Source organism: Geotrypetes seraphini, chromosome 1 (genome assembly GCF_902459505.1).
Source record: "Geotrypetes seraphini chromosome 1, aGeoSer1.1, whole genome shotgun sequence".
Taxonomy (NCBI): Eukaryota; Metazoa; Chordata; class Amphibia; order Gymnophiona; family Dermophiidae; genus Geotrypetes; species Geotrypetes seraphini.
The window spans coordinates 423,921,195-423,943,079 of NC_047084.1; the positions used below are offsets into that span (position 1 = coordinate 423,921,195).

A 21,885-nucleotide genomic window follows, 5' to 3' on the forward strand; every position below is an offset into this window, starting at 1 on the left:
CGAGTGTTCCCATGCAGTAGTGGTCCCTTACTGTTGCTACCCAAGAAAGCACTAGGATCCAAGATGATACCTCTAAGTGCAAAAATCAGATGTTCCAGGCAGCAGGTCTACCTCCCAATGTCAACTTTTATAGACACGGATGTTCCTATCTCTTCTGCAATGGGGAATGAATGTCCATGATTTTAACCTGCCCAAGTCTTGCCCCAAACATGTCCAGACTATGCCCCCGCACCAGAAGCAAGTTTTGAAATTTCAGATCTTTATAGCCCAGCTCTGTAAAATCAGAATTTGGACATCCATGCACTATGGATGTCTAAGTTCCAGTTTATGAATGTCTAACACATGAACAGTGCTTCTAAAATAAGTACCTACATTTCATACCAGGAATTCACTTAGTAAACCTCATGAAATATATATGTGCTTAAAACCATCTGATATCATTTGATAATAGGGTGCTATAGGATAGTTACAGTTAAATCTGATCCTGTTGAAATAATTTTAGAAGGGAAAAATTATATAAGAAGGACATGATATACAATTTACCTGACAGTATGTGAAGAGAACAGATCTAAAGAAATAGCTCCCTCAAGATTCTGCCCCATAGAGTTTCTATATTCTTCCAGATGTTGTCCCGACACATATGTAATGCTGGAATAAAGCAAAGCAAATAAAAAGAAACAGTAACAAAACCTGGTATCATTTTCTGGGTGAGTTGAGTAGCTCAAGGATTATAAAAAACAAATAAACCATAGTACCATGACTAAAATATTATTAATATACATTCCCTCTGCTGCAAGAAATGAGTACTATCTAAATTTAAGAAATACAATCTAAAGAGGTAATTTAATATGTTATATTACCATAGTGCAATTGCACATCATTAGTTCAATTTATAAGATCTTGGAAGCTTTAAAACCATGTAAAAATCCTGTAAATATTAAAATGTTCTAACACAATTTGAACCTATATTTTCAGAACAAATTTTTAAATATGAGGCTTTTGGTAAGAACTGTCCTATTTAACAATTAAAAATGTCAACATGTATCATTCTAATTATATGCACAAATTGCATACAGTAAAAAAAAAAAAAAAAAAACTTATTAGAAAATATCAAAATTTTTGACTTTTTTTCCTCATCATCATTCCAAATAATATATAAAAAAAAAAAAAAAAAAAAGTCAAATTTCACCAGAAAATAACAAGCTTTTATTAATCATGACAGGGGTTGCCATTCAGCATATAACCAACAACTGGAAAAATTATAAAAACCTAAATTACACATTTTGGTGGAATACAATTTGTCATATATACAAAATGGAAAGAGCAATAGCAATACAAAGAGGGACATATACTAAATTTATAAAAATATGGGGGCCATTGACAAAGTATTGCAATGAATAAATAATAGAATTTTTCTTCTTCTTTTCTTCTTTTTAATAACTTTTTAGTGACACACATAGGGGGGAGGTAGTGAAAATAATTTTTATATAATATGATATAATATGATATATAATATGTAATGTATGATTGAAAAAGTAATAGAAGGGTGGGGGAGGGAAAGGGAGAAAATATATTTAGAACTTGATGTATTAGATATAAAAGTGATATTGTATATTCATAAATTGTATTTTAATATTTTGTTCACTTTATGAAAAATTTGAAAATAAAAAATAATGGGAAAAAAAGAAAATATCAAAATTGAAAAAAGACCTAAAGCTCAGTTAAAGAGATTACGTCCTTACCTTGATAATATATTTTCCAGTAGAGAGGCGAGTCATTCTAGACATGTGGGCTATCGCCCAATGACCACAAGTCATCTGCAGAAGGAATCCACTCTGGATTTTTTCTCTGACTCTCCTCTACTTCACTGGGAGCTCTATTGCTACCTGTAGTTACTACCCAAGCAAAAATGAGCTCCATTGACAGTTTGTGAAATAGGGTCACCAATGGAAACTTTTCCAAGAATCAACTGTACTGCTCAAATATGAAACCTTAGAACAAAAAACATCAAACTGCCAACACAAGTATCAAAGGAGCTCAGGAAGTATCCCTGCATGCTCCTTGAACATATATACAAAATTATTCAAGGCCCCAAAGGTCTGATTGGCATCCAAGAAGCATATGGAGAAGTATAAGCAGAACAAGACAGTAGGCAAGTGCAGGAAGGCTAGGGCAGGAGTCTAGAATGACTCACCTATCTACTGGAAAAAATATTATCAAGGTAAGGACATAATCTCTTTTTCCAGTGCACATGTGGGACCATACAAAAGTAGTCCTAATCACCTATGGCACGTTGACTGAGCTGACCCTCAAGATCAAGAACCCAAAGGCCAAGTCCCATCTTGTAGCCACATCCACTCTGTAAAATTTGGCAAATGTGTGTAGAGTGGACCAAATAGTTGCACTATAAAACTTCCCCGGGGGAGACTGTCCTAGCCTCGGCCCACCAGGCCATACTCCTGGTCGAAAGCGCCTTAACAGAAACAGGAGACTATTTACCACATAGAATGTAGGCTGACTAAATGTCCTTACAGATCCATCTAGAAATAGTAACCTTGGAAGTGGGAGCGCCTCACTTAGAAAAATGAGTCGGCACAAACTCATTTCTGACCTCCAGATAAGGCAGAACTACTCTGCACACATTCAATGTTTTCAAAATGTAATCTTGCTTCCTAGAACCAGTAGGCTGAAAAACAGGCAAACAAACTTTCTGATTAACATGAAATACCAACCCCATCTTTAGCAGAAATGAAGGAACTGTGTAGAGAGAGCCCAGTCTCCGAGATCCTCAAGAAAAGCTCTCTATAAAACAGAGCCTGGAGCTCCATGACAAGTCTCACTGAAATAACGACCAGAAAAACTGCCTTTAGTGTTAGGTCCAAGAAGGAAGCATCTTTCAGAGGTTCAAACAGGTTTGGTGAGGCCAGACAGAACCAAGATAAGGTCCTACGAAGGAAGTGACGGTTTGATCAGTGATCTAATACGAAGAGCACCTTTGAGAAATCTGGACACATCAGAGTAAAAAGCAAGCAAATGACTACAATACCAGGCTCTGAAACAAGAGATCCCAGCGACGTGGACCTGAAGGGAAGCCACGGTGAGGCCCTTATCAAGGCCTACGTGAAGAAAGACTAGCACCACTGAAACCGGAGCAGAATACAGCTCCATGCATTCTTGTTCACACCAATATTGGAAAGTCTTCCACACCTTAGAGTAGGCAGACCCAATAGTCAACTTCTTAGATGTCAGAAGAGTAGAAATGACTACACCAGAATATCCTTTGTGCTCTAATGCTTTGCACTCAATAGCTATGCTTTAAGCACAAAGCGATCCTGATTCTCTATGCGTACCACATCTGCATCTGCGTACCACGGTCTGCAAGGCCAATCTGAAGCCAACAGAATGACCCTTTCCTGATGAGTCACAATCCGGCAAAGGACTCGATCTATCATGGGCCAGGGAGGAAAAATATACAATAGAACTCCCTGCGAACACAGCTGTACTAGAGAATCTAGGCCCTCGTTCCAGGCTCAGATTTTTGAATGAAGAATTGGGCTGCCGACCCCCAGCACTGCACAATGGCTTGAAACACTGCCTAGGACAGCGTTCATATGCCTGGATCCAAGGTCTGTCTGCTGAGGAAGTCTGCTTGAATATTGTCGACTCCTGACACATATGCTGCTGAAAGGGCCTGGAGATGATGCTCTGCTCAGAGAAAAGTGCAGGTGGGCTTCTTCAGCCAAATAAACACTCTTGGTTCCTCCCTGGTGAATGACATATGTCACTGCTGTCACATTGTCGGAGAATACTCTGACTGCTTGGCACTCCAGAGTAGTCTGCAATTTCACCAGAGCCAAGAGAATAGCTCACAGCTTCAATTGGCTGACTGACCATTTATTTTGAGAGGGCATCCAATGTCCCTGAATGGGACGATGGTTGCAATGGGCTCTCCAACTGTGAAGACTGGCATCTGTCGTCACACCACCCAAGATGCAATCTGGAGCAGCATGCCTCTGGAGAGTGAATATGGAAAGAGCCACCAATCTTTGCTTGCCCGGGCCTCCAGAGTCCAAGGAAGAGGTGACTGCAACACTTCCATCTGTGGAGCCCAGAGTGAGAGCAACACAGGCTGAAGAGAAGGCATATGCGCCCTTGCTCAAGGAACCACATCTATTGTGGCTACTATGGACCCCAGGGTCTGGAGATAGTCCTACGATGACAGAGCTGCTTTGTTCAGGAAACAAGAAATCTGAAAGCATAGCTTTTGTCTGTGTGCCTCTGCAAGACAGGTGCAGCTGCTGTGTTAAACAGGACCACCCAGATATTCCAGGGATTGCATCAGGGTCAAATTGCTTTTCCTTTAATTCACAATCCAAACCAGGTCCTTCCAGCACCTGAACCACCTGATCTACCGTGTGCCAACCCTCAGCAAATGAAGGGGCTCTGATCAGCCAATTGTCCAAGTACAGATGTACCTGCAGCCCCATTTTCCTCAAATGAGCTGCCATGACCACCATCACCTTGGTGAAGGTATGAGGATCCATGGCCAGGCCAAAAGACAGAACTGAAAATTGGTAATGATTTTCTTAGGAATTTCTAATACGCCTGATAAATTGGAAAATGTAAGTAAGCCTCTGTGAGATCCAGAGAGGCAAGGAACTCTCCTACTGCTATGACAGACCTCACTATTTCCATGTGAAAGCGTGGGATCCTGTGCAGCATTTACGTGCATATGGCCTCCAATTGTTGGAGTCTTTCTTTGGCAAGATAAAGCATATGGAGTATCTGACCAAGCCCAAGTCTTCGGATAGCACCGGTACCATGGTCTGAATATCCAACAATCTTTGTACAGTGGCTTGCATTTTGACCTTCTTGTCTGAGTGCTCTGATGGAGAGTCCACAAACTAATCTGTCAGAGGCCGAGCAAATTCCAGCTTGTAGCCGGACTGAATAATGTCCAGAACCCACTAGTCGGACGAGATGCACACCCAGGCCTGCAGAAATGCTGCCCCCTATGTACAGAGAGACCTCCCTTAGCCTGGCTTCATTGCACCTTTTTGGCAGAGGGAGCCAAATGGGAGGCAGAAGACTGGGTACAACTGGAGCCCAAGAATCTCTGCCTGTAGCCCTGGGAAAATCTCTGAGATGTGGAGATTGAATATGGGCGGGAACACCTGGAACCATGAAGATTAAGAGCATCCCAAAATTCTAGAGGTTCTGAATCTGTCAGGCAGGGTCTTAGGGCAATGGTCCACCACAGAATTCATGATGTCGTCTAAGCCTTTTCCAAATAATAACTACCCCTTAAAAGGAAGCCGCACAAGAGTAGCTTTACAGGTGGAATCATATGGCTTCTGTCTGATCCAGATCATTCTGTGAGCAGAAATTGAATATACTGCCACCTTATCCAAGACCCACATAAAGTCATACAAAGTGTCAGAAACATATTCTACTCCAGCTAAAAGAAGCTGCGGAGGCAGCCCCACAGCCTCACATTTTCCAGAGTAGGCAGCCAGAACAAGCAAGTGCGTGTGACAAAGGACACCGCTAAGGCAGCTTTGATTCTCAAAGCCGCTGCCTCAAATAGTCTCCTGAGAACCATATCCACATGGCAGTTCTGCATGTCCTTAAGCACTTCACCACCCTCACTGGGTCACCTGCGCTAGGCTGACTAAAATGCTGATGACACTCCTGCTCCATAGGATACAGATGGGACATAGCTCTTGCTAACTTGAGGGCACCTTCTGTAGAGTCCCATTGCTCTGAGATCAGAATGCTCATATCAGGATACCAGGGAAAAGCAGAAGATTGAGCTCATGTTCCACAAAGGAGAGAGGAGGTAGCAGAAGGAGCCAGCTGAGTGACTAAATTCAACTCTTGCAGAGACATTGAAATGAGATCAGGCAAAGCAGCTGACTTAACGCAGAATCGTGGGATCATCCCCAGGTTTGAAAGCCATAGAAAAATCCGAAGATCTGCATAATGTCCAGAGTACCCCGCCACGGGAAGAGTGTCCCTGGAAAACAAAGGATTCACAAACTGATCATTATAATAAGTATCGCCCAAATCAGGGTCAGCTAACTCAGGAACAGCGGCTGAATGAGAAGAGGACATGCCTAAAGAGGCAAAAACCCTGAGAGACAAGTATGAGGTAAAGTGGGACTGCGCAGGGAAAGCACGGCTATCCTGAAAGGCATTCCACAAATATTTCATAAATTCTGAGAAGGCCTCTGGTTCCTGGGGAGTAAGTCACCCTTAGATGGCTTGACCTTGCATTTCTAGGGCTGAGGGGCATCCATGTACTTTTGTATGAAACATTCAGCATTATCAAGCCCCATAAAAATAAATGGCTGTCCCAATGGGCTAACCACCCGTTTTGTCACCTGCTTAGACAGAGGAGAAGTTAAGCATGGCACTGCCGCCTCTACCAGCAGCCATGCCACGTGGCACAAGATTGCTCCAGAGGTGATAAATTTGCACAATCCTGGCAAGGAATTGAAGCAGAAGAGCCCAAGGACTCCATACCAACAAGTTTTGACATAAAAATTGCAGTTTAGGAAGTGCAGGGAGCTTTTAAAAAAAGATTGTTAAAATCCAAGATGGCCATGGCTAAGAAATTTGTGCCAAAATCTTGATATTTTTCACAGTTACCAAAGTTCAAAAACAGCAATTTTGGATTTTTTTTTAGATGTGGGAACAAAGGGGGACATGCAGAAACCTTTAAAACCTTGAAATTCAGGACCCTCCCCAATTCACCAGCCTTACTCAAGCTGTGAACAGTGCTGGAAATGTGCTGCAGCCTGTCTCAGCGCTCTTACAGTAGCTGGAATCAGAGAATACTGCCTCATGCTGGGAATGCCTCGTCAATGCTGATATTTGGGCTGCCAGTCAGACATAGTGCCTGACTGTACCCTCCACCACCGCAGACCAATGGACGCTCTAAGGGAAGGATGGAGGTGAAAAATGCAGCCAGCACTTTGTGAGACACTGACAGGTTTCCTAAGGGTGCTAACAGCCTGCACTCTAACCCCTGTTAAACAGGTGAGGAAAAAGTGGGGACGATCCCGAGCTCAAAGGATACAAATGTAGGCTGGCTAACAGGTACCACCAGGCAGGCAGAGGTGAAGAAAACACTCCGAGCAAAGAAAACTCCGAAAAAGTTTGAAAAACACTGAAAAAATTAAGAAAAAGGGGAGAGCAGAACAGAAACGCTCCTTCATGTTCGCCTGCAGAAGGGAAAACTACAGATGGCAGTAGAGCTCCCAGTAAAGTAGAGGAGAGTTAGAGAAAAAAATCTGGAGTGGATTTCTTCTGCAGATGGCTCGCGGCCATTGGGAGATAACCCATATGTCTAGAATGACTCACCTATTGCACTGGAAATCTGCTTAGGTAATTTACTTAGGTTTTGCATGATGATTTTCCTTAGGGTTTTGTCAGTATTTCAGATCTCTGGTTTTAAGTCTGAGTTTCTTATATGAAGTGAAAGTAAATTTAGTGTGTAACTAGGAACATGACTACAGTAATACATTTAATAGCAATTAGGTCTAGAAAGGAAAGTGATAAGGAGTATGGTAATATCACTAAATATGAACTCTACATACTCGAACAATCTAATTGTCAATAAGTCAAATGTACACTTGATCAACTTCTTAGTCCCTCTATTATGGTAATTTTGGCAAAAAAGCAAGTGAAGTCTGATTCCTTAACAATGCATTTGCAAAATAAAAAGCTATTCTGGGATATAAAAAGGCCTTCTATGAAGGAGATTGTAAATAAAATTTAAAAAAAACCCCAAACTTAAAATTGAGAACAATATTCTCTGGTATTTCTGGGGCTATAATCAAGTCACACAGCTGGTGGCGTCTCCACTGCCACTAATCTAACAGATTTGGAAACTAGCCAGTAAGCCTGATGCCACTACAAAGAATATCTGCCAAAGCTTGGCACCTGGATTTTCTGACTGCTGTCCAAAGCAGATTAGTAGGAGCCAGTTAAACAGCCACAGGCACCATATTTGTTACTATGGTCTAGATTATTTTTAAAAACAGTTTCATTTTTGCCACAAAACATTTTGAAAAGGGTCATATGAGAAAAATTGAGAGAACTGCTTTTATCTCTACCATAAAAATATTACATAGAACTAAAATGAATACCTCTCTTCAGAGTGTAACACATTAATGTGTGAAGAAACATCTTCAAAACTATCAGCGCCAAAGATTTATTCTTCACATATCTCAAATATATCCTAAAAGGTCAAGAGGTTAGTGTCCCATTGGACTCATCTTTGCCTTTTTGAGTAACTGGGGATAGCGAAATGGAAGAGAGGAACTTGAAAGGTTAATCATCAGAAATATGATGGGTTTTTTTTAAATGTATTATTAGCATGTAGCCAGGAACTGAAAAGTAATGTTACAGAATCCACTGAATTTTTTTACAGATAAAGAGTAGAATAGCAAGTTACATTTAAAAAGCCTTTGCAAGTTTTTATCCAGCAGTACTCTGCAGCTGCCACTAGCCTCAACTTCACCTTCTCATTTTCCTCTATAGTGCTAAGATGACAGCAGTAGAAAACAAGATTCTGACACATGACACATCAAATTGGGGTCAGTGACTGCTGAAGCTGTCAGCTGGCTAAGCCCAATACAGCTTTCAATCACATAATACTAGCTTCAGAAAACAGAATTTTACAGATTATTCCAGTGAAGTACCCATATGTATTGGTTGAATCGTTTCCGATTCGAGCAGGCCCGACTGATTCACAAATCAGTTATCTTTGGGAGCAGGAGGAAGCGCAAAGTCCTCCTGCTCCTGCTGCTCCGCCGGCCACTACGCCATAGCGGCCTTAGGCCACACCTCAGCACATCATCTGATGCATGGGAAGGGGCCTAAGACCCTGATTGTCTGAGGCGCCTTGGGCTCCTCCCTTGGGAGGGGCCTGGGGCACCTCAGCCAATCAGGGACTTCCTTAGGGAAGACTCTAGGGAAGTCTGAACAACATGCAGTAGTGCGCTTTCTTTTGAGCAGAGGGAGTGAAACCTGTGGAAATTCTCCATTGGATATTGACTTAATATGTACAAAGCACCATGAATCAATGAAAGGTTTATGAGTGGTTGAAAAGGTTTAAAACGTCGCCCATCAACATCATGCACACAAGAGCACTTTGATAGCGCAGATGCCTTGATTAGAGAAGACTGATAGATAACGGTAACTCAATTGGCTGAAAATTTGGATACCAGCTGTGGATCTACATTTGCCACGTTGCATTTGGAGGTTGCAACCTAGTTCCTGAGTTGGTATGAAGAAGATCTGAGTATTCTGGAGGTAACTATCACTGGTGACGAGACATGGGTGCATCACTGCGACCCGGAGAACAAAAGACAAAGCATGATGAAGTAAAAGAAGAGGTGCTCACCTGGTTTCAGGAACAGCTTAACAACTTCTCTGCAGGAATGAAGAAGCTAGCTGAACAGGGACTAGGTGGAAAAGTGATATGTTCAATTGTTCAAATTTACTTCTATTAAATCTATTAAATGTATTTTGCCTTTACTTTTTGATTTACCCTCGTATACACACACGTGCACACCTGTATCTGGATGTATATATGAAATCAGATGTTATTAAAGCATTAAAAGATTTTGCAGACAAATTGTGACATACAGCTATAATGCGTCTTTGAATCACTAATACTCACACATAAAAGAGGGCCTGATGAACAGCAGGTGCTGGAGAAGATCTAGAATGTGAAGCATACGATGCAGCATCTTTTTACAATGGTGTTAACAAATGTCAGTGTCTTGTGCTGAATGTGAGATGCATACATATGTAGTTAAAAGTGGGGTAGGCACCTTCTTTTTTCTTTCTTTTTACTCCCCTCTCATCTCTCTTGTATCTACACCTCCCCCAGCAGGCATCTGCTCTTTACCAGAGTCTATAGCAGTGATTATTAACAAGAAAGGCAAAATGTAACTGCAATCAATCTTTTATTCTTTGATCAGAAATTCATTCCACACTTTAGGTTAAAGCAGGTGAATTTATGTTTCAGCTCAGTAATCAGATAGCAGATGTTAGCAGCAGCTGCTGTTAAGTGCGAAGCCCTGGCTTTTATTATAGCACAGAATGTAAGAACTCCTGGCAAGGTAGAGTGAGAAGTAGAAGAGAATGCATTCTTTGGGAGGCTGCACACATCTGGTTCTTAGTGGAAAATAATAAAACCTGGGAAGCAAGCTGGCTGTCCTGGACTCATAAGACTCAAGTTATGGTTTAAGAGGAAAAAAAAAAGAAAAGAAAGATTTTGTCAAAAATAAGAATGTATCTTTGTTTTCACTCTTGTCTTCTTCTTCTTGATAAACTTATAACCACGTAGGAAAAAAAAATACTGCCAGGTATAGATTTTCCATTACACAGTATAAACAGCTATAAGGCACCACCATTCTGAACAGGCTTTTCCAGTTGTCTCCTTAAAGGTGCAGGTCCAGAAGCATTAAAACTGTAAAACACATTATTCACTGGCCCACCTATACATCTTTAAAGAGAAGGGTAGGTATGATGGGATGTCATCCCATAGGACCCACAGGCAAAAAAGGAGCAGCTTTCCTTTCATCTCTGCTTTTATTTTTTAAAATCTAGGGATCCTATCAGACAATTCTGTCCCAGAATATGAGGAATTTTGTGCAAAAGATTATTTGCCTATAGTGGCAGCTTTGTAAGTAGCAATCAATGTGGATATTCAGAGTTAAAACAACAGTTGTTCAAAATGTCAACTTTATTTCTTAAACTAAACTAAACTAAACTAAACCTTCGGTTTATATACCGCACTTTCTCCGTAGACGCAGAGCTCGGCACGGTTTACAGGAATTAGGATGAGAAAGGAACTCCAGTGGAGGATTTAAGGATTAGGTGTAAGAGACTGAGGATGGGTGGGAGAGGCCTAAGAGGGGAGGAAGTGTTACAGTTTTGAGAATAGCCAGGTTTTTAGGTGTTTATGGAAAAGTTGGAGGGAGCTTGAGATTCGGAGCGGGGAGGTAAAGTTATTCCAGAGCTCAGTGATTCTAAAGGGGAGGGATGACCCTAGTTTGCCTGCATGAGAAATACCTTTTGTGGAAGGGAAAGACTATATTACAGCTTGCTTTTAAGTTCTTAGACTTCCTTTCCTTTTTTTTTGCCCAAATATATTTTATTTATACTTCCTGAGAATAAAGGTTGCAGAACTTATTTTATAAATCACATCAAACTTATACTGTGGCACCTTTTTGCAGTTGGTGCCACAGCATAAGTTTGGTGCTGAGTCTAAGAGTCAATTTTCAAAAGGAAATCCACTTCCCCAGTCAGAAATTTACAAGGAATGTCCAGTTCTTGGCAGGAATGGAGACCCATGAAACCCCTAAAACCAGTTCTGGCTTCAGTGGAGATCCTGGGTACAAATGTATTCTGAGAATTTGTAGATGCAAATGCTATACCAAGGGAAGGGGAGGTGATGCAGAGAGCAACCATGGGCAAAAGCACATGTTTGTTATGGGCTGCATGACACAGAAAGGGTTTCAGTACTCAGATTAACTCACTTGGTAGATATCAGCACATAGTATATTAAAATGTATGGTAAAGAGGATTGGATTGAGTTTATTAATTTGATACACCACTATTGACAAACAGGTATTAGCTAATCTGCAGCAATGCAGAAAAGCTTCAGACCTGTGCACTGATGTCTAGAGTGTGAGAATTTGTTGCCAAACCTGCAACATGTATACGGGTTAGAAAGAGCCCCCCTCTACCCGTTCCAAAAAAAAAAAAATAAACCTCAAAAAAAAACTTTCTGCTTGACCCTCAACCTTTCCCTGGTAGTCTAGTGACCCCTCCTTCTACCCCCAAATCGCTTACTCCTTCTTGCCCTGAATAAACCAAAAAGCTCTGATAGCCTAGTGGTCACAACAACTTCAATGTGCTATCCTGTCTAACCACTGAGCACATATGCTATTGTTTGGCTGGTTTTACTTTGTTTTTGAAACTTCTAAATCTGATGGTTGATTCTTGCTGTTTTATGTTTGCCAATTAACGATACTTGAAGACTTGGCAAAACCCCAAATAGTAACAACATTCCATGTTATCAATCCCAGGGCAAGCAGTGGCTTCTCCCATGTCTGTCTCAATAGCAGACTATGGATGTTTCTTCCAGGAACTTGTCCAAACCTTTTATAAAACCAACTACATTAACTGTTGTTACCAAATCCTCTGGCAACACGCTCCAGAGCTTAACTATTCTATGACTGAAAAAGTATTTCCTCCTATTGGTTTTAAAAGTATTTCCCTGTAGCTTCATCAAATGTATCCCAATCTTTGTAATTTCTGATGAAGTAAAAAATTGATTCACTTGTTCACATTCTACACCACTTATGATTTTGTAGACTTCAATCATATTTCCTATATATTTCCTGCAAATTTAAAAAACATCATCAATATCTTCTGTCATATCAGGCACCATTATGAGGTAAGGACCTGGAACATCTGATTATGGAGACATTTAGGAGACATTTAAAGACATATTTGTTCTTGAAACATTTAGGCAACTAACTGGTATGGATATTGTAATGAACCATCTAGATCAGTGGTTCCCAAACCTGTCCTGGGAGACCCCCAGCCAGTCAGGTTTTCAAGGTATCCCTAATGAATATGCATGAGAGAGATTTGCATACCTGTCACTTCCATTATATGCAAATCTCTCTCATGCATATTCATTAGGGATATCTTGAAAACCTGACTGGCTGGGGGTCCCCCAGGACAGGTTTGGGAACCACTGATCTAGATCGTTATAGTATTATTTCTAATTATTTGGTTATCTAATTTCTTCTCTTAATTGTAATTTTAAAATTTTTTGTAAACCGTAAAGAACTTTACAGTCCTGCGGTATATAAATTGAGAGTAGTAGAAAACTGGAACGCTCTTCCGGAGTGTCATAGGGGAAAACACCCTCCAGGGATTCAAGACAAAGTTAGACAAGTTCCTGCTGAACCAGAACGTACGCAGGTAGGGCTAGGCTCAGTTAGGGCACTGGTCTTTGACCTAAGGGCCACGTGAGCAGACTCCTGGGCACAATGGACCACTGGTCTGACCCAGCAGCAGCAATTCTTATGTTCTTATTATAATCCCCAGTAGTCTATCAGGCCCCCTTCTCTCCCCAGATTCCAACTTTAAAAACCTAAATCCCTGGTGTTTAGTGGCATGCCCAAAGCATACCTTGAGAGATAGGAGCAAAGCCCACTTGCTCCTGCCTCAAGCACTGCCAGTTTGAAAAATGACAGCACCTGACCCCTGCACCAATCTGCCAAATAAGGGACTCCACTACTACTTTTCATTTCAATAGCGCTGCCAGATGCACACAGCACTGTATATTACATCAACCATGTAAGAAACAATCCCTGCTCAACAGAGCTTACAATCTAATCAGACAAACAGGACAATTGGGGTAGGGAATTATAGAGGGAGTGACAAAATAGACATGGGTACTTTACAAGTGGGTTGGAGTTAGGAGTTAAAAGCATCCTCGAGAAGTGGGATTTTAGCCTGGATTTGATGAACACTGCCAGAGATAGAGCCGGATGTACCGACTCAGGTAGTCTGTTCCAGGCATATGGTGCAGCAAGATAGAAGGGATGGAGTCTGGAGTTGTCAGTAGAGGAGAAAGGTACAGTTAAGAGAGACTTACCCAATGAACAGAGTTCCTCAGGAAGAGTATAGGGAGAGATAAGAGAGGAGAAATACTGATGAACTAGAACACGCTTGTAGGTTAATCTTTTCCTATCGTAATAAATTTTACGTTACGCTGGTTCCAATCGTAATTATTTTAGCAAAGTTTTGTTATCATTTACGACTATTGTAAACATAATGTAAATAAGTCATAAGTCTGTAAATTCAAATATTTTGTGTTCCTGGCTCCAAAACAGAAATCTGATCTGCTCAGATGAAGTTAAAACAATCAATTACAGTAATGTAGTTAACACATTAACAAGCCTTCAAGAGGAAAAATGAATTCAATAAAATACAAGTCCAGCAAGAAATATAAACAGCCTGAACATTTATAGAGCTCAACCATAAGAATAAGAACATAAGAATTGCCATACTGGGACAGACCAAAGGTCCATCAAGCCCAGTATCCTGTTTCCAACTTTACAGAGAAGGGGTAATCCAGCCTGGGCATAGCAGAAAGAGATGCAAGCCGCCATCCAGTTGGAGATGGTACGCTTCGAGACAGGGCGTCCCAATTTGTTCGGATCAAAGGAGACGAAAAGTTGAGGAGCAGTTCTGTGTGGTTTGGTGCGATCCAGATAGAAAGCCAAAGCACAGTCCAGAGTGTGAAGAGCTGATTTTCCAGGATGAGAATGAGGCTTTGGAAAAAACACAGGAAGAACTATGGATTGATTGAGATGAAATTCAGAGACCACTTTAGGCAGGAATTTTGGATGAGTGCGAAGGACCACCTTGTCATGATGGAATACTGTGAAAGGAGGATCCGCCACCAAGGCCTGAAGCTCACTCACTCTGCGGGCAGAAGTGAGGGCAACCAGAAAAACTACTTTCCAAGTGAGAAACTTCAGCGGAGCCTTGTTGAGAGGCTCAAAAGGAGGCTTCATAAGTTGAGAAAGTACAGCATTGAGGTCCCAAACCACTGGAGGGGGTTTGAGAGGAGGATTGACATGGAAAAGTCCTTTCATAAATCTGGAAACCACAGGATGAGCAGAGAGAGGTTCCCCTTGCAGAGGCTGATGGAAAACCGCAATAGCACTCAGGTGGACTCGTATGGATGTAGACTTGAGGCCAGGCTGAGACAGGTGTAGAAGGTAGTCCAATACAGAAAATAGGGAGGCTCGTTGAGGCTCCTTACGATTAGAAACACACCAGGTAGAAAATCTAGACCACTTTTGGGAGTAGCATTGTCTAGTAGCAGGCTTCCGGGAAGCCTCCAATACATCCCTCACCGCTTTGGAAAACTGGCGAGGAGTTACATTGAGAGGAACCAAGCTGTCAGGTGGAGAGACTGCAGGTTGGGATGGAGCAGAGATCCTTGATGCTGAGTAAGCAGCGAAGGAAACACTGGAAGAAGGAATGTCTCCCTGCTGCTTAGTTGAAGTAGAAGGGAGTACCAAGGCTGTCTGGGCCACCGAGGAGCTATCAGAATCATGGTGGCATGGTCGGATTTCAGCTTGACCAGAGTCTTTTGAATGAGAGGAAATGGAGGAAATGCATATAGAAAGTATCAATAGAAGTTTCGTCAGCCGAAAGCCTGAAGTCATAATGTCGTTGTACAGGGCCATGGTGAGACCTCATCTGGAGTACTGTGTTCAATTCTGGAGGCCACATTACAGTAAAGATGTGTGCAGAATTGAATCGGTTCAGCAGATGGCCACCAGGATGATCTCGGGGCTCAAGAGTCTCTCATACGAAGAGAGACTGAACAAATTGCAGCTCTACATTCTCGAGGAACGTAGGGAGAGGGGAGACATGATCGAAACATTTAAGTACCTCACGGAACGTGTCGAAGTGGAAGATGATATTTTCTTTCTCAAGGGACCCTCGGCCACAAGAGGGCACCCGCTCAAACTCAGGGGCGGAAAATTTCATGGCGACACCAGAAAGTATTTCTTCACAGAGAGAGTGGTTGATCATTGGAACAAGCTTCCAGTGCAGGTGATCGAGGCAGACAGCGTGCCAGACTTTAAGAATAAATGGGATACCCAGTGGGATCCTTACGAGGGTCAAGATAAGGAAATTGGGTCATTAGGGCATAGACAGGGGGTGGGTAAGCAGAGTGGGCAGACTTGATGGGCTGTAGCCCTTTTCTGCCGTCATCTTCTATGTTTCTATGTAAAGAGATTCCTCCAGTCCAGAAGAAAGGCATCCGCCTCGAGGCGATGAGGAGTGTAGATCCTGGAGCAGAATTGAGGCAGTTTGAAGTTGTGGGGAGCCGCAAAGAGGTCTATCTGAGGCGTCCCCCACTGAGAGAAGATCTGATGAAGGGGCCCGGAATGGAGGGTCCATTCGAGAGGCTGGAGGAGACGACTTAAGTTGTCTGCCAAGGCATTGTCCTTCCCCTGAATGTAGACAGCTTTGAGGAAGGTGTTGTGGCGAATCGCCCAATCCCAGACTCTGAGAGCTTCCTGGCAGAGGGAGGCCGATCCCGTGCCCCCCTGTTTGTTGACATAATACATGGCGACCTGATTGTCCGTGCGAAAGAGGACCACCAGGTCGTGAAGCAGATGTTGAAAAGCTTGAAAAGCATTGAAAATCGCCCTGAGTTCCAGCAGATTGATATGGCACAGCCGGTCCGCACTGGTCCAGAAGCCTTGAGTGCGAAGACCGTCCAGATGAGCTCCCCATGCATAGGTCGAGGAATCGGTTGTGAGAACCTTCTGGTGGGGAGGGGAGTGAAACAGCAAACCTCTGGAGAGATTCGAAGAGATCATCCAACAAAGCAGAGACTGCTGAAGAGCAGGAGTAACTGTAATGTGACGAGTCAAAGGATCCGACACCTGGGTCCACTGAGATGCCAGGGTCCACTGTGGAATTCTGAGGTGAAGTCTGGCAAAAGGAGTCACATGAACTGTAGAGGCCATGTGGCCCAGAAGAACCATCATGTGTCTCGCTGAGATGGACTGGCAAGAAGACACCGACTGGCAGAGATGAAGCAGGGCGTCCAGGCGTTGAGGAGGAAGGAATGCTCTGAGTTGCACAGTATCGAGAACTGCCCCTATGAAGGGAAGAGATTGGGTCGGTTGCAGATGAGATTTGGGAAAGTTGATTTTGAACCCCAGACTCTGCAGGAACCAGATAGTCTTGTTGGTCGCCGAGACGACCCCGGAAGCCGAGGCGGCTTTGATGAGCCAGTGATCGAGGTAGGGAAATACCTGAAGAGCAAGGTTCCAGAGTGCAGCAGCCACCACTACCAGGCATTTTGTGAAGACTCTGGGAGACGAGGACAGGCCGAACGGAAGCACTCGATACTGCAGATGCAGATGTCCCACCCGAAATCTGAGGAATTTGCGAGAGGCCGGATGAATGGGAATATGAGTGTAGGCTTCTTTCAGATCTAGAGAGCATAACCAGTCGTTCTGCTCGAGGAGGGGGTACAGAGAAGCTAGGGTCAGCATGCAAAACCTCTCCTTGACCAGAAATTTGTTGAGCACCCGGAGGTCCAGAATTGGACGCAGGTCGCCCGTCTTCTTCGGAACAAGGAAGTACCGGGAGTAAAACCCTTGGTTGTGTTGGTCCACCGGGACCAGCTCGATGGCCCGAAGCCAGAGCAAAGCCTGAGCTTCCTGAAGAAGAAGGGCGGTCTGGGTCAAGTTGGAAGGATACTCTCTTGGAGGGTGGTCCGAGGGGACCCGATGGAACTGAAGAGAGTATTCTTCCCTGATGATGGTAAGGACCCAAAGGTCAGTGGTTATAGCCATCCATCGATGGCAAAAATGATGGAGGCGGCCCCCAATTGGAAAGACCGGGGGCAGCATAACGGTGTTGGTTATGCTCCCTACTATAGAGTCAAAAAGGCTGAGGAGCCTTGGGAACAGCAGAAGGCTGAGGTTTTTGTTGAGCCTTCTGCGGCGGCTGTCTCTTCGCTGGTTGCCTCGCAGCAGGAGCCTGCCTGGGAGTATAATGCCGCTGATAGATCAAGGGCGGTCGAGAAGGTCGAGACTGAGCAGGTTTAGGCTTTGGACGAAGGATGGACTGGAAAGATTTTTCATGGCCGGACAGCTTCTTCGTCACGGTCTCAATAGATTCATCAAATAAATCTGCACCCGCACAGGGAACATTGGCAAGTCTGTCCTGGAGGTTCGGGTCCATGTCAATGGTTCGAAGCCAGGCTAAGCGACGCATGGCCACGGAACAGGCGGCAGCCCGTGCCAAAAGCTCAAAAGCATCATAGGAGGATTGCATCAGTTGAAGACACAGCTGGGACAGCGAGGCGACCACCTCCTCGAACTCAAAACGAGCCTGAGATTCAATGTAAGGTGTAAACTTCCGAAGCACAGGCAGAAAGAATTCCAAATAGGTGGCAAAATGGAAAGTGTAATTAAGAACTCTGGATGCCATCATCGAGTTCTGGTAGATGCGCCGCCCAAACTTATCCATGGTCCGGCCCTCTCTGCCCGGTGGCACCGAGGCATACACCTGGGATGGATGAGAACGTTTGAGGGAGGACTTGACCAACAGGGACTGATGGGAGAGCTGGGAGCCCTCAAACCCCTTATGATGTACCGTGCGGTACCTGGCATCCAGTTTGCCAGGAACGGCAGGAATGGAGTACGGTGTTTCAAAACATCGCATGAAGGTTTGGTCGAGGAGCTTGTGGAGAGGCAGGCAAAGAGACTCAGCAGGAGGATGAGGCAGATGCATGGTATCTAGGTACTCCTTGGAGTATCGGGAACCCGAGTCCAAGGTGAGGTCGAGATCATCCGCCATCTGCCTGAGAAAAGACAACTGATCCGCCAACACAGGCCTGCGGGACGGGCTGGATGAAGTCGATGCCTCTGGATCCAAGGAGACTTGGGATCGACAAGGAGAGAAAGAGCCATAGGTATCCTCGTACTCCGGGCCCGGAGGAGAGATATCCGAAGATAAATACCCCACACGAGGAAGTTTCTTCTGAGGCGAGACTGTAGAATGCCTAGAGGAATGCCTCGAAGAATGCCTGGAATGATGCCCCTCCCTGTGTCTCGAAGGAGATCTGGACCGGCGATGCTTAGACGGTTCCACAGAGGCCTCAAAGGAGTAGATAGGGCTGGAGGTCGTAGAGCGAAGAGGAGGATGGGCCGACGCCTCTCGAGCCACATTCCATGCCTGGAAGGGACTGCGGAAGAATTCCTCCTGACGATGCCCAGGGCTTCGACTACCCGAAGGCAGATCTCAAATTTCTTCGCCCTGAAGGGGGATGGGTTCCAGAGGCGGCATGTCACTAAATGAAACCCGCCTCGATGAACTGGCTGCCGAGCGCCGCTACTCCTCCACGAGCAGCGAGAGCGAGCGGCGGGGGGGAGGAGGTGGGGGCGGCTCGCCCCCCCGAGGAGGGACTGCTTGCCCAGCCTGGATCGTGGCAAGCCACTTGGGCCCCATGGTGGTCATGATATCAATGAATTGAGCCTCCATGATCGACCGCAGCGAAGCCACCAAGGGGGGAGCCGCACTCGAAGTGGGACCTCCTGTACGGTCTTCGCGGTCCCGAGTGGTCGAGTGCTTAGCCTTAGAAGCTTTCGGCACTTTGATAACCACTGGGGGAATGGTCTGAGGAGGTACCTGATCTGAGGAGACCGAAGGAGGCACCGCAGCAGGCGACAGGGTCGAAGTCGGGACAAAGGAGGCCGGCTTAAAGAGACCCGATGCAGCAGGAGTAGAAGAGGCCTTCGCAGGTACAGGCGAAGTGCCAGCCGAAGTCGAAGCCGAAGGTTCTTTAGCAACTTCCATCTTGAACATCGACTCCCACAGGAAACAGCGACGCTTAAAATCACGTGCTGTTAGATTGGAACAAGGCCGGCACGATTTCGGAAGATGTTCTGGACCAAGACACTGCAGGCAGCGTCGATGCGGGTCCGTAAGCGAAATCGTGCGCTGGCACTTGCTGCACTTTTTAAAACCGGTAATCGGACGGGACATAGGCCGAAAAAGCTCCACGTGAGATCGAAGGAGCGGGGCCTCAGCCACGCGGCTGACCCGGTCGAATCTCCGTAAGAATTTTTTTTTTTGAAAAAACAAGAAACAACTGAATGAAACACACGATAAAGAGTAAAATAACTCAAAACCGCGGTACTAGAAGGCAAGAACACGGGTTCACTCAGCGCAGAGAATTGAAGCAAAACTTCTCAGCTCCGCGGAAAGAAAAGAACTGAGGAGACACGCCCAGTGCATCGGGCGGGAAGGCACTCGCGCATGCGCGGTGCGGGCATCTCGAAACTTCTGAAGTTTCTTCAAGCAAGTATGCTTGTGAGACGTCCGCATCGGGGCTCTGTCGGATGACATCACCCACTAGTGAGAATACCTGCCTGCTTGTCCTGGGATAATATAACATATGATCCATCATTAATATTAAACAGTTACAAATAAAACAAATGTCAAAACAAATACTAGAAAAATAGGAATTTTTCCCCTTTTGTATTGTTAATTAGTTCACAATATAAAGGAGAGAGCTTTAAAATAAATCGGAACATTCATAGTTATTAAATCATTATTAGGAAAACAGACAAGCGAACCTGAATATTATCTAGGCCATCATATTACGAGCCTTCTTCTTGTAAGTTAACAGGGTTACTAGCAGTGATCACATCTTTACCTGAAATAAATCTTGACAATTGTGAAGACTCAACAAAATACATATCTAGCTCCCTGAAAATTAACTAAACATTTACAAGGAAATCTAAGCACAAATGTTGCCCCCAATTTTAGAACCCGAGGACGCAAAATCAAAAATTGTTTCCTCTTTTTTTGGGTCACTCTAGATTGTGACCAGGCAGACACGGTGCCTGCCAGGGTCCCTGTTAGTTCAGGAAAAAAATTAAAAATGAAAACCCGAGGTGGAATCAGGAAGGTGCATGTAAATCCTGAGACTGATAGTTTATCCTGTGACCACCAGAGGGAGCCTGATTTATTTGATGAAGAATTGGGTGATTCATCCCCGAGCCACCACCGGGGGAGCCCAAGAGGTCCCAGCTACTCTGCTGACTCAACTAGAGTAGGGCGTTGCCCCAAGGTATTTAAACCTGCAGTTGAGAACAAACAGGGAAGCCAGCTAGGGAGGAGGTTTAAGCCTTTTCTCCCTAGTGCAGGGGTGTCAAAGTCCCTCCTCGAGGGCCGGAATCCAGTCGAGTTTTCTGGATTTCCCCAATGAATATGCATTGAAAGCAGTGCATGCAAATAGATCTCATGCAGATTCATTGGGGAAATCCTGAAAACCCGACTGGATTCTGGCCCTCGAGGACCGACTTTGACACCTGTGCCCTAGTGAGTCCCCGGGGCCAAGCAGGAGCAACCGCCCTATTCCCATGGAGCTGTTAGAGGCTGGACAAGCTGAGGAGCTGCTATTTCCAGAAGAACAGCCCATGGAGTGTGAGGAAAGTCTGGCAGAGTATGCTCCTGATGTTTCTGAAGCCATGCAGGTAGACTGGGTCTCTACCAGCAAATAGTGAGTGGTGATTTTTGCTCTGGATTGTTTGGGACTATTTTTGTTTTGATAAGCTGGGAGTGTGTATTGTTTGGGAGAGGTTTTGCTAACACCCTGGGAGGGAATTTTGAAAGCCTGTCTAGAGGCCTTATTTTGCAAAACCTGACACTCTCCTATCAAGTTTCAAGTTTCAAGTTTACCTTTATTTGATGAATCGCTTATCACAGTACCTAAGCGATGTACAATTAAAAACCATCAGGGTGTGGTAATACATTTAGTTTCTAATAATCAAATAATAGACAGACATACATTTAGTTTATAAAAATCACTTTAAAAAAAACGACAAAGATTGACGAACATGAAGGGGTGGGAAGAAAGGGAAGAAGTTACAATTTTGTTATTTATAAAGGTTTAAACATTCAAGGGTAGAGCACATTAGGTAGACATGGGTTAAGATGGAATAGAAGAGAATTGAAAACTTAAAAAGACTATGTTTTATAGATCAAATGCGTCCTGAAATAAATATGTTTTTAAAATTTTCTTAAACGCAACAAGGTCTTTTTCGATTTTGATAAAATTTGGAAGGGAGTTCCACAGTGTGGGCGCTTTTACAGAGAATATATCATTGCGTCTGGTGCCTATAATTCTTAATGAAGGGACTGAAAGCAAATTTAAAGAAGAAGATCTTAAGGAACGAGCAGATTTGTATGGGATAATTAATTTTGCAATAAATTGGGGTTCGTTGAAGC

The 21,885-nt window shown here is 44.0% G+C and overlaps 1 protein-coding gene across 9 annotated transcripts in view; it reads right to left on the reverse strand.

The window, feature by feature from the left end:
* The window catches only part of MPDZ (multiple PDZ domain crumbs cell polarity complex component), a 550,514-nt gene that overhangs the window by 270,280 nt on the left and 258,349 nt on the right, over positions 1–21,885 (reverse strand). For all 9 annotated transcript variants that reach the window (XM_033918951.1, XM_033918923.1, XM_033918958.1 and 6 more), the window contains one exon: positions 544–648. In XM_033918951.1, coding sequence (XP_033774842.1) covers positions 544–648 — 105 coding nt within the window. The remainder of the gene's footprint in view (positions 1–543; positions 649–21,885) is intronic.